The sequence below is a fragment of the Convolutriloba macropyga genome, chromosome 1 (genome assembly GCF_964194025.1).
Source record: "Convolutriloba macropyga chromosome 1, txConMacr16.3, whole genome shotgun sequence".
Classification (NCBI taxonomy): Eukaryota; Metazoa; Xenacoelomorpha; order Acoela; family Convolutidae; genus Convolutriloba; species Convolutriloba macropyga.
Genome location: NC_134468.1, coordinates 48,798,668 through 48,811,980, shown reverse-complemented (window position 1 = coordinate 48,811,980; position 13,313 = coordinate 48,798,668). Strand labels below are relative to the sequence as shown.

The 13,313-nt window shown below is 35.4% G+C and overlaps 2 protein-coding genes across 6 annotated transcripts in view; one reads left to right on the top strand and one right to left on the bottom strand.

Annotated features, from left to right (window-relative positions):
• LOC142339817 (uncharacterized) overlaps nucleotides 1-13,313 on the bottom strand; it is a 30,058-nt gene that overhangs the window by 10,666 nt on the left and 6,079 nt on the right. For 4 of the 5 annotated variants that reach the window (XM_075390120.1, XM_075390111.1, XM_075390134.1 and 1 more), the window contains exons 2-4: nucleotides 12,681-12,788; nucleotides 4,372-5,138; nucleotides 3,890-4,017 (exon numbers count right to left, since the gene is read on the bottom strand). In XM_075390120.1, the coding sequence (XP_075246235.1) occupies nucleotides 3,890-4,017; nucleotides 4,372-4,603 (360 nt within the window). In that variant the 5' untranslated portion in view covers nucleotides 4,604-5,138; nucleotides 12,681-12,788. The remainder of the gene's footprint in view (nucleotides 1-3,889; nucleotides 4,018-4,371; nucleotides 5,139-12,680; nucleotides 12,789-13,313) is intronic. The other variant, XM_075390127.1, reaches the window with a different exon arrangement.
• On the top strand, nucleotides 5,133-12,679 carry LOC142339857 (uncharacterized). Its single transcript, XM_075390176.1, has 4 exons — nucleotides 5,133-6,205; nucleotides 11,459-11,585; nucleotides 11,790-11,947; nucleotides 12,238-12,679. Exons 1-4 carry the CDS (start codon nucleotides 6,133-6,135, stop codon nucleotides 12,444-12,446), a joined length of 567 nt encoding a protein of 188 aa, XP_075246291.1. The 5' UTR covers nucleotides 5,133-6,132; the 3' UTR covers nucleotides 12,447-12,679.

The following is a 13,313-nucleotide window of genomic DNA, read 5'->3' as shown; positions in this document are numbered from 1 at the left end:
ACCCTCTCCAGCTTCTCTTCTGCTTGGGTCTCTGCCACTCTTGGTACTGGAGTCTTTGTGATCTTGGCCAATGCACACACATTGCATACATCATCGAGTTCCTCCACTGTCTCTGGTGCATTCTTGACCACATCCGCTTGATTCAAATGACCCAATCGTCTGTGCCACTTCCTTGCACTGTCAAGTTTCACGCTGTTGGAACTCATCTTGAATTCTAGAACGCTGCAGTGTAAGTAAAACAAATTGTTTTCTGGTGTTAGTTTTACCCGAGTTCCCTTCTGGAGTTTCATGCAGCTGTTTTCTCTCTCGAAAGTGAAGCTATGTCCCCACTCCGTGCATCTTGAGACTTATAGGAGGTCTGAAGAATAGTCCGGCACACACAGAACATTTTTGAGTTCGCATTGGAATTCCCCTTCGTTCGAGGGTTTGCTGATCCTCACACAGCCTCTGTCCACCACTCTGGAAGCCTCTCCGTCGGGATTTCTGACCACTGATTGAATGGGCACAAAGTCCAGGAACGCATCGATGTTGGTCACTATGTGATCTGTACAACCACTGTCCACTAGCATGCCTGCTGTCTTCCACTGGGTAAGAGCTGCCCAGCATTCCTCGTCTGGTGTAGCCAATGTTGGACCCATTGCCACTGACTCATGTTTGCCTCCATCTTTTTGTCTCTTGCATGCCCTGTCTAGGTGACTTTTCTCACCACACTTGCTGCATTGTGCTGTCTCCTTCTTCCTGCAGTCCTTGGCAAAGTGTCCAGGGATCCCACACACAAAGCAGTTTCCTTTCTTGGGTCCCTTCTTGAAGTCAAGCTTCACTGCCAGTGCCACTGAACCACTTTGTCCCTTGAGTCTCTGCACCGTGCTCTCATGAAAGTTCTGCAGCCTTTTCCTCAACTCTGTGAAGTTCGTTGCCGGGTTGAAGCTTTCCTGTATAACAAAACTTTCATACCTCATAGGCAGACCATTGAGGACCAAGGCGTTGAAGAGGGTCTCTGAGACTGCTTCCCCTGCTTCTTGTAGCCTTGTGAGCAACTCCTGTCCTCTGATGAAGAAGCTGTCCAAATCCTCAGAATCCTCGAGCTGCAGTCGAGCAAGCTGTGCCACTAAAGTCACCACTGTCGGTGTCTCCACACTCTGAAATCTCTCTTGCAAAAGCTTCCAAGCCTTTGCTCCATCTCCAATGCCGTCATCTCCCACACAGTCATGTCTGATCAGCATGAGGGTTGTTGCATCTAGAGTCAGTGCCAAATGGCACCACACATTGTTCCGTTTCTCCTTGATGTCTGCAACTTCCTTCTCATATGCATCCTTCAGCATCTTGTGGTTCTTCTTCTCATCATTGGTTGCCCATTGGCCAGTGGCGCAGGCTCATTGGGTTGCTCCTCTGTCCCCAGTAGTGATTTGTAGAGTCCCTTCGTCTGCATCATCGCCACAAATCTTGTGCTCCAGATTGGAAAGTCCTGTGCCTTTCCTGTGTAGGTCAGCAGCTTCACTGTCTGTTGATCCATTGAAGTTTGAGCAGGCAAAACAGTTGTGAAAAGAAAAGGTACTAAGCAGAAAAGGATTATGACTGTCAATAACAAATTAGTTTTGTTTTGGAAATAAATTGTTATGGACTTTCGCAAGCGGATTAAGAAGCGTTTTTAACTAAGTAAAAGAATTAAATTCTCAAAAAATGAGAGAATAACAAAATGACACTTTACAGAAGAATTTAGAGATTTACAGGAGAGATCTGATTATTATATCAAGATGGTGATTTGAATTTGGGGATGAAAAAGGACTCAAATATCAGCTGTATATATACCCAATATGAGTGTGAAAAAGTCAAGATACAAAACTAATCTTAGCACAGTTATTTATAGTGGGGGTCGCAAGGATTACACAATATGGTTTCCTTCTGCAAATCAGTCGCAAAGGGAACCATAAATGGAATGCATTTGCACTTTTCTAAGAATTCATTCACACTTCCGGAAATATTATCATCATTTAATACATGCTGGGACGATTTTACATCAATTAATCTAACTCTAATAATAGTTATCTAGATTCACCAATTTGAACCGAATGTTGATTCTCAGCACCATTTCTTGACGATTCATTTATATAAATTCTTTGATCGAAGTCATATTGCTCGTCTTTCTAATCTGGTAAGTCAAACTTTCTTTCTAATTCTCACTAAGTTTAAGACTATAGTTGGATCGATATTCTAACACATAACAATTACATGACACAGAATAGTTATTTTAAAGATTTGTAAGTTTTAAAGATGATATTTTATGTTAATTCATTTTCATTAACGTCAAAGGCTTTTTTAGATGGTCGAAGGCTTTTTAAAGGCTTTAACGTCAAAGGCTTTTTTAAAGGCTTTTCCTAACCTAAATGTTACAAATTTGATAGTTCAATTTGAAGATGTTTGAGATATCGAAAAGCATTTGTCTCAATTATCAAAGGAGGAAAACTATCAAAAAAACAGAAGCAGGTTTTATTCCAAAATCTAACCATAAATTAGAACATTAAGATAACGAAAATTAATCAAGTTTTTGATTATAAATTTTATAGCTACTGAATAGCTAAAAATACTTTTGTGCTTTTGTAAAATTACAGTAAAAGCGTTTCTCTAAAGTAAAAGCATTTAGGAGACTCAGGAATGAAGGATCACATGAAAGCTTATCCTGAAAACTAACCATCTAACTGTCTAGTTATTTTGGCGAAGTAAGGTTTGCTAGATGAATGAAAAAGTTCAAACTAAACTATGCGAAAGATAAAACTCGCAAGAAACTTCTACTCATCCAACCAAAATTGAAAGCTGCATATTCAAAAATTTTCAAAACTTATGACGAGTCAAGAATATTGATCTGAAATTTTCAAAAATGCAATGGCTAAACAACTGTGATGGTTCACCATTCCAATCCAAAACCTTCATTCTCGCTGAAATATATACAAAACTTAGTAAAAGAAATTTTAATAGCGCGAATAGTAAGGTTAACGCGATATTTTTTGAAGTTCAAAATTTGGCCGATTATCAGGTGTAAATGATTTTTCACTGTCCTAAGCAAAAACAGCGTAAATGCTAAATTAACTGCATAAAAGAGATAACTAAATTTCTAAACGATAATTTTGAAAACGGTGTCTTGTTTTTTCCTCCCCTTTTCTTTAAACCACCTATATTTTGTCCCCGACATTTTAACCTCTATATCATTTAACCCCACAATAAATTAACCCTACATTATTTCAACCCAATTTATTCTTTCTTTAATTGAGGATATTCAAGTCTCCAAATCTAATTAATGTCATTAAAAAAGATTTAAATTCGCTGATTTGTGAATGTAATTTTTGTCACACCTTAGTCATTTCAACCCAATTTTACTTTTTAAATTAATGGTTCATAATTATCAGGAAAACGAAGCAAAAGATTAAATTATTAAAAGCATACTTATAACTAAAAATGAATAAGATATCTCATCTAGTTCCTAATAGGAAAATAAAAACAATTGAAAAGTGGATCGAACTCTAGAACAATTCCTGTTTTTTGCATGCACTGGAGCGTTGAAAATAATAACTAACCACAGAAAGAGTTCAAAAAATTGTTGCGCATTATGCCCATAAATTGTGTTTAGAAGGACGCTGGTAAAAACGAACAATTAGATTCCAGAAATCAAAGGGCTTTTTATTCCATTTCTTATTCGGCGTCATCCTCCCAGGTAGAGTTGTTACTCTATGTCTGCTTAAGTTTACTAGCATAATAATCGTCTCGTTGATACAAGGAAACGACATAGCCATGAAAATAGAGTTTTAGCAAATGTAAGGGAAGGTACGGCCTTTATTAGCTATGGCTAGGTTAACTAAGATAAAGAGTAGGGGGTCATTGATATAATTGAGAATACCTTAAATGGAGTGGAGGATGGGGATCCCTTCCACTTGACCTCCTGCTCTGTGATATGTTTGGCCAGCCTGCACAGAATCACTCCATCCTGTAGTCTCTCGAAGAAGTTCTGACAAGATATATCCAGATCTGAAACAGCCATCCATACAGACTATCCATGCAAGTACGATTTACTCACTAGTCATATAATCAGCTGCTCATCGAGTATAAATCCCAATTTCTACAATCCCAATATTATTATTATAAAGTGTACTCAATTATATAATTGAGTGAACAAAGAACAGATTAACTAAAAACAGCAAAGTCCTCATAGTATAAAGATTATTTTTGTGCACAGATTAAGCTCTCCGTGATTCAGTTTGGAAATCAAATCAAACAAAATTTTCAAAAATGACTGGTTGGACAAAATAATTTTTTAAATTCTTTTCCGCCCTCTGTAATTATAAAAAAGTAAAGGAGGAGAACGGTTCTACTGCAACTAACCAAGTAGATCCGATATCCACATTGCCAAGTCCTCCTTGAGGGGCATCAACGTCCGATTCTGCCACTCTTGAGCGGACAGTTTGAAGAAGTCCTCCTCTTCAGCCCCATCCGCCTCGTCCACCTGGGGTGTGAGATAGTTTCCGCCCTCGTCCATCGGATACTCATCGTCACCAAGTAATAAATTGTCCAATGAATGCCTTCGTTGCCTCTCCGTAACCACTTCCATTTCCATATATAGTAAGTATGAACGAAACTTTTTTCCAGTTATTTCCAAATTATCCCACTGGGTTTCTTAGTCGCCAATTTTGATTTGCTGTTGATATGATGTTGTTTGGCTTTGTAACTACTTGTTTACGGTATAACTTTGGCGTCTTGTTCTGAATTTCTCGAATTGCGAGGGCGAACTTTCATCACTTATTTGTGTCAAGTTCGCTCTTCTTTATAAGCCGAATAACTGAAGTGTAATGATCGCTAAATTCTATTTAGTTGGTATGGTTTGGCGTGTGTTAGTCACTGGCTGTTAAAGGTTGGAATATTTTATCAAATTGTTCTCAATTCTTTCTACTTCTTTAGCATGGCATTGTAATTGAACTAATTTGGTATATGCGTATAGAATTTATTATAGTAGCATTGTAGTTGATAGTATGGTGTGACGTCATCGACTGTTTTTAGTTGGTAACAATATTTTTGAAGGTTGTTTGGTTTTCTTCACACTTCATGAACATTCGTTGTTAAGCGTGATAGTCCGATGACTTTGTTCTCAATTACTGAAACAAAAACCACATTTTTAGTCATACACATTTTATTACGAATTTGAAAGCTCTGGCTATTAAATAATGGAAACAAATAATGTGACACTTAGAAACTCATCGACCATAAAACATTGCGAGGATTTGGGAACTAATAGTTCGAGTTCTTTCCAGATGTGAACAAACCAAAGCAAAGCTTCACATTTCATCAGTGAGAAATATTGACAATTTTAATAAATTTTATCACAGTTTTAAATACTCCCAAAAACTGTTTTGACCTAGTTTAATACGTCATAAAAACCGAAGTATAGTCCATAACCTAGTTTTGACATATAAACATTTCATTTTCTTATGCCGCAGTTTGTCATTCGCCAACGGACCAATAAATCAAATGTAATCTGACCAAAAAACCTTAATCTGGAGATCTCTACCGGTCATCTGGATCATGAGTCATAATAGAGTAGCATTGAATGAGGTGGCTGGTATTTTAATCATGTTTACAGTCCATAATGGTAAATTGTTTAGTTGTATTCATGGCACCAACAAAAGCCACTGTTCAATAGTTAAAGCCTTCTGTATCGTATAGTTAAAGTAAAAGAAAGCGTTCACTCTTCAATCGATTACATATAGAAAATAAAATTATAGAAAAGGCAACTCTTACTTATTTTGTTTGGACGCGATTCGAAAACTTTGTTAGACTTGGCAAATTAATACGTGTGCCTATGAGCGAACTCCACTCAAACGACAAAACGAAACGCGCATCGAACTCAACATTGAGCTGCTTTGATGGTTATTTGTGAAGTTGTACGTTAGACGTTTTACATTTCTTTTTTATCAATAATCTATAAGCATTTTTGGCTGTTCAGTTAAAAACTGATCATATACATTCTGCGTGACTAAATTTTGTTAGTCAAAAAGAATTTTATTATCCTTCGGAAATTATTTTGATTTGCTATAAGTCTTATACGGGGATAATTTTAATTGAGTGTGAGTGAACAGTGCAAAAGCGAATATGAAGTGTTCAGGACCTCGACTGTTACTGTGGCTATCGTTCCTATTCGCCCTGGGAACTTTCTGCTTCACAGGTGAGAACAACTCTTATACTTCTCATGTATAAAAGAGTCCAGAAAGAAAGAATTACTTATTGTATATAATGGAAACCCCATTCTGTATCATTTATTGAGTTCAATGAAATCTGGCAACAGGGACTATCATCACAATAACATTAATACTAGGCCGGGAAAAAGAGGTAAATTAAGTCCTGAAACTTTCAAGGACCAAAATATGTTTGTCGGAGATGTCAAAGAATAAATTAACGTTGATTGTGCTATGGAAACCACGCACTAGTCGACTTCGAACGATTATCTTCTCGCAGAATCTTGCAAGACGATAAATTGAATTTCAACCACTACCATTGAATTTCATGGCTCTAGGAAAATCAAAAATAGGAAAAAACTGGACTGACAATACAACAACGCTCTAAAACCGACTGAATTATGAAGAACTTTATATCGCAGAAACGAGGTAATGTTTACAGTTTCTTGGCAACCATGTTCATCATGAAAAACATTCAAGCTTAAAGATCTAATAACAAGGCATTCTTATAAGATTTCCAATTCTTTTCATAATTCATGAAATTAGGTTTTTATTTGCTCACGAGCAAAGTTTGAAGCAATTATTGTAAACGTGTGCGTCTTTCTTTATGCAAAGATTTTGCTTGACCGTTTTCTTTTCGATCACTCTTTTGATTTAACTTTTCGAGTGACTTTTTCAAGCTTGCGTTTTTGATTTTTCCGAACTATTCGAATTGTGAATTCAGAAATTAAGTCTGTCGTTAAAATAAAATCAACTCTGAGTGATGATAAAATATAGCAAATGTAGCGTAGTGGTTGATCATCAGAATAATCACAGGTTCTAAGCCCTCCCTATCAGATGTTTTTGCACAATGAAGGATTATCCGGACTATGCACCCTTCTAAAATGTTAGATCGTAAGACGTTCGATAGCAATTTGTCTGAAATTTGTCAATTTACACTTATATGAATGCAAAATTGCTGCCCAATGATATCAAAAAGTCATTCACTAAAGTTTTAGTTATGAAAAAGAAAGATCAAAATATATTTGGTTATAAAAAACAAGATCATTGCAAGATAATCAATAACGATTAACTTTGACATGGCAGGCTGCAAAAATTTAAAAATCACCATTAAAAATGTTTCCCAAAATGCAATAGGATTAAGCGACACTTATCAAAACTTAACAAGAATCAACAAGAGTTATCAAAAATAATATTGCCGTGATAATATAATATAAAAATCTGACCAAGTGTTGAGAAGGAAATTTGATGCAAAAATTAACTTGCATATTTTGACGAAGTGTAACAAGCATTATATCAATGGGTATACCGGTCGTAAGAATTCAAAAATAAACAAATGGTCTCCAAACGTTTACCGGTAGCAGACAGAGTAGAGGGTATCATTAAACAGACATTTTTTGATATTGTCTTCCTAATTATGGAAAAAATTATTTCGTGAAGCGTTGTTTTGGGAAGCCGAAAAGGAATGAAGATAAAAATATAAATTCTACTAACAAATTCTAATCTGCCATCGATAACTCCGGGCAAACTTCGGATGGTTTGAAATTTGTCAGGACGTTTCAAAGCAGATTGAAGTCCTAATATTCATAATTTTCTTGATTATATTTTTCTTGATTGAATTAAGTAGAACTGGGAGATTTAAAATCTCAAAATTAGAGATTTAAAATTTTTGTCAAAATATCGAGAAAATCATTTTCGGAGCCATAGAGAGGCAAAATAATCTCCTCACATCAGTTTGAAAGTTCGTGGGTATGAAATTTTGGCTGTGTTCAAACATGAATTCAATTACCTGATGATTGTGAGAAAGTATAACGATTACAATACGGGAAAAAAATCTTGTTTTATAGGAAATGAAAAGTATTAAGTGTCCGACAGTAAACGAAAGGAACTCACGCCTAGTCAAATTGATAGGAATCAAAATTATCGATGCAGCGTTTTCAAAAAGGTTTAATAGGTGTGGGCAAACTAAACAATCAAAAAGGTTATATTTTCCTATAAACGCTTTCAGCTATCCGCTAAACAATGCTCCTCAGGGCAGAGATCAGATGTTCTATTATCAATGTTTTTCTGTTTATTTGAGTTTGTTTTTTTTTGTGAGTTAACTTTTTTGTATTTAAAGTCGTCTCAACCACCTATGCTTAAAAGTTTCAATCAGAATTTACCACTACGCGTTATGAGGCTTAATTTAATAGTTTATTATCTGAATTTGGAACCAACTTAGGAAAAACTGCGAAAAACTTCTAAAGTACCTTAAGTAATTTGTATAGATGTCCATTTGATTGTAGTCATGACCCGAGCCGGTTTGTTGCCTCAACTCGCACTAACTCAACTTCGTTTTGCCTCAGATTGTTGATTTCTATACGGCCCGTATTGCAAAAAATTTTCAAGTGAGATTTCAAAGAACAAGTTTTGACAGCGGTTTTGAAATTGATGATGTTCATGTTTTTGTTTGGGTTGGCCAACCACGATGAACTATAGAAATTATAGAATTTTCACAAAGAACTTCAAACAACAAAAAAATGGCGGAAAATTTTTTTGCAAATTCTATTCAAAAGTTTTCATAATTTTCTCAAAAAATCAGGTATTCATAATTTTTCTCAATTCTATTCAAAGGTATTCATAACTCAAAGATTCAGCTCATTTAAAATTTTCTCCAGACATTTTCTTTTCCAGGGTCAGCCGGATTAATATTTGCAAAAAAAGTCCACAGAACCTCTGGTTGAGATAAATGGGTCAAAATTTGAGGAACTACTGGTGGTGATAAATTGATAATTTACAAGTAATTGAAGCGGGATGGGCCAGATAGGTATTATGGCATCTTTCGGGTTTTTTATGTCTAACGCATCCTAGAAACGAACTGTTGGTTTTTTAAACGAAGAAAATAGGGAAAGAAGAGACCTTATTAAGGCAAGTCTGACTATTGATGTTAATATCGATGACAATTAATAGTTATCTTAAACAATTAAATGATGATTATATACTGAAACATAATATTAAAAGATTCCGCGATCTTTTCGAAAGCTTTCATGTCTAGTTGGAAAATATCTAAAACATACGTTAATTGAAAAAGTATGCTGTGGTTACGTTTTGACGTCTTTCTTTATATGAGTTACCTTGTAAAAGAATATGATCACTTGGCTTCGAAGAGTATTGACTGTCCAAGAAATGTGACCACTTGGCAATTTTAATGTACTTTGATTTATCCTTAAACATAGAAAGTAAAATAAAAAGCGTTTAGCAAAATGCTTTAAGAACACAATAACGTCATCTACGGCAATTCTGAAAATATAAACTAGGTAGCTGCAGTATAGTTGTTTATATGGAAAAACTTTCAACATTAAATTTAATTGCCATCAAACGCTGTTTGAAGCAATTAATGTAGTCTGTAGTAGTTTTTTGCCATTTTGTTTCTTTCTGAATATTCCTCAGTGTTTTTTCAGAGCAAGTGAAAGAGTATAGATAACGGCAGTTCAATACTAAAACTTAATAGAGAAGCGAATCATTTTTTTCTTATTCGTTTCTTTGCAGTGGCCTATATAAGATATAATTATATAGTCTCAAGCAATTTAAGGAGTTTAAAGCCTCGATACTGCCCCATTAGCGCGGTTGCAAAACTATTGAATTTTTTCAGTCTTTCGAGCAATTTGTCCTACAGTTTTTCGTTATTAAATCTAAACTCAGAAACATTTTTAACAGACCTCAAAGTTTAGGCGATGGACGTTCGTTTAATATAGTTTAGTTAGTTGTGGGTGCTCATTTGAAACAAAAATATGCTAAATACTGTAAAAATTAGCTTATATATTATTATTTATCCGAAAATCCTTTCTTAGTGTTTCATTTGTTGGAGGAAAGATGAGCAAATAAACAATCAACAATTGACAAAAATATAAACTTTGTCAATTGTGCACTGCGAAAAACAGCTAAGTGTAACCAAAAGTTACGAAATGTTGCAAAATTTATTTTCAAAAGTTGGCTGATAATTCCAAAATTCGCCAAAATTTAACGAGTCCGAAATTATTTTTCAAAGAATAGTTTTATAGAACAGCATCTCTTTTTTAGAAATCTATATGCAGAAAGTTTTAAAGTGAAATCTTATACGTTGATCTGCAGTGCTCTCAACGAAGTTCAAAAATTGTCTAAACAAAGATTTTGGGCTAGTGTATAGTGTTGGTGCACGGGCTCACGCATTAAGACGACAAAGAGAACAATAAATTTGCGCAAATAAAATAGTTGGTTATTAGTTTTTGAAAACAAATATTGTACAAGTCATGAAAATTATTTAATAAAAATTCAAAATTTAAAATTTGATCTGCTCAAACCTCATTATCAAACAATTAGAACTACCATTAGGGATACTAAATGATAGAACACAAACAGAATTAGAAAACTAGCTGGGCAGATTAAAAAACTTTGATATTTTTTGAAAACAATTTGCAACGACATAATTAAAACCTTCAGATATCAATTGAAACTATCAGAAAGTTTCTATTACGCTCCACTAGAGAGTCAATCACAACCGTCAATATTGACACTAAGAAACAGGACAACATAATGAACTACAAAAACAGGTATAACAAAAAAAATCACATATATTTTTCAGACATTTAGTGCAAATCATATAAACCATTAACTACATTTCGATGAACTTACCAAATATAACTTATTATTATTAGAACATATGTACGACCTTCCAAAAAATCATGCGAAAACCGGTAAAAAATAGAAGTCAAAAACGGCACGTGAAAAATTGCTTTAAAAAACTGAAAATTTGTTCAGTCACCAATTTTTAATTCCAGTTTATAGTAACTTGAAAAACAAAACACTCTTCAAACCTACTCAATTTTTTTCTCCCTTTTCAGTGTGATTAATGTCACCACTCTAATTTGACTTTTAACTGACGAAATAGGCTACAAAACTGTGAACAGATCTTTAAAAAAAGAGCGGATTGTAACAAGACATTCAGACACAAAGCAAAAATCTCAAACAAAGTGGTGCTTTGTTTGTGCTCATACTTAATGCAAATACACATGGATCGGAAAGGGACATGCTAAAAAGCGGTTTGCCCTTTGCAGGTTCATAATTTACAGCCACAGTTTTTTGCGATTGATCCTTCAAACCTGTCTAGAATGCTCGTTTACGCTTCGCACGCATGATACCAAATGCATCACTCTGTCTATGCGCTAATACGCTCCATTTTTGGCTCTCAATGGAAGGTTTTCTCATCTATTTGTTTGTGTTGATAGGTTTCGCTCACAACAAGGGCTGGTTCGACGTGCCCACCACTGGGAAGAGTCCCTCTCTGTCCATGTGGTACATATGCTATGATGGACAGTGGAGAGAGTGTCAGAATGTCATGTCACAAGACGACAGGTCAGACTAATGAGTTTTCATGCGTTCTAAAGCTACTGGTTCTTATGGTGATCATTTGTTGAAATAGATCGCAAGATCTTTCGGTATTAAAAAGCGATCACTTACGGCGCATGGTATGATCTTTACTGACCTTAACGGAGCTTTTTTGTGGACACTTCTTGTTGCTAGATTTATTTATGAATAGCGTAATGTGATAATGATTAGGTACAACTACGGGATTGCCATTTGGATCACGCGGGTACTCCTCATTACCTCGATGCTCTTCTCTCTCGCCCTGACTATCATGGGAGCCATGACTCTCATGGGCTCATACAAACTCATTGGCTACACTTACTCGTTCCCTGTGGTCGCCCTAATTGCTTGTAAGTCACAGTTGTACATTCATAAAAGAGAATCTAATTGTTACTGGTTAGTGCAATTAAATATGCTTTACTACAATAAGCAGGTAGGTATACACAATCAAGGGTGACAGAATAGAAAGAAAACGAAAAAACAATGTTGGCGGCGATATTGATCAGTTGAAAATTAAACGAAAATTTTTCAGCTAAAAGGGCAAATTGTGGGTATAAAAATGAGCTCAATCGAAATGTTGCCCATTAAAAAAACGAAAGTTCTGTGAGTAAAGAATAAGAGCGTGTTTGTTTCTTCACAGGCATCCTGTTACTCGTTGGCTGCGCTACATTTGAGGGCGGAGTGAGGCTGAAAGTGCTGAACGATACAATCAAAGTGAACGAGAGAGACCTCAATACCAAAACACACTTCGCTGGATTTTCGGCGTGGGGAGCATTCGCCTTGTCGGCTATCAACTGCGTTGTAAACGCACTGCTATACTTGAAGACGAGATACGAAACTTACATCTAAGTACCGAAAGGCTATCGAGCAAAATATAGCGAAACCGATTTGAAACTTATCTTTTTGGTGACGAAAATCTTTCTTAAAAAACATTGATTAATCCGTTTTATATTGGCGCAACATTTTTTAGACGAACCAGACATTGTGTTATAAAGATAGTGTTATGTGATTAGCGTTGTATAATTTGTGATGGTGGTGGTGAAGTTGTGTTAATTACAGTTATTAATTAAATTCGTAACTAACCTTCAGTTTTTGATTTCGGAGGTTCCGCCAGTCAATTTTGTTCTATCGATTGTCATCGTTTACCGTCCGGTGTTTATTACGTCAGCTACCAATCATATAAATCCGCCTCTAAAAAAGACAACGAAACGGCAAAATTTTTTATTATACGGGAGAGTAAAATTGTCAAACCATTTCTAAAAACGTTTCAGCTCAAAAATGTGAGTTGACGCTTTGAACCACGTTTAAAACCACGCATTTTCGCTGAGCTACAAAGAAGGAAAAATGGAATAGAATTACCATGGAAAATAATGGTAAGAAATGCAGCAGCGTCTTTTCCTCCATCGCAACGGATGGATTGAATTATTCATTTTTATCATATACCACCTTCTTAGCAACACATGTATTCCCAACACAGGGAATGGCTGTGAGGAATAAAAATACAGGCAGGATTTTCCATGGTGAAAAATGTAGCATTAAAATGCTACTACAAAAAATATACGTCACTCGTTGCGAGCTGTTACTGAAGTTACTATTTGCTAAAACACTATTTTTAAATCCTCCATATCGCTAATCGGTATGAGTCATCGCTTATCATTTGTTCATTTGTATTTGCTTGTTCACGTGAACAGTAAAAGGATGAAATGAGAAACTGGC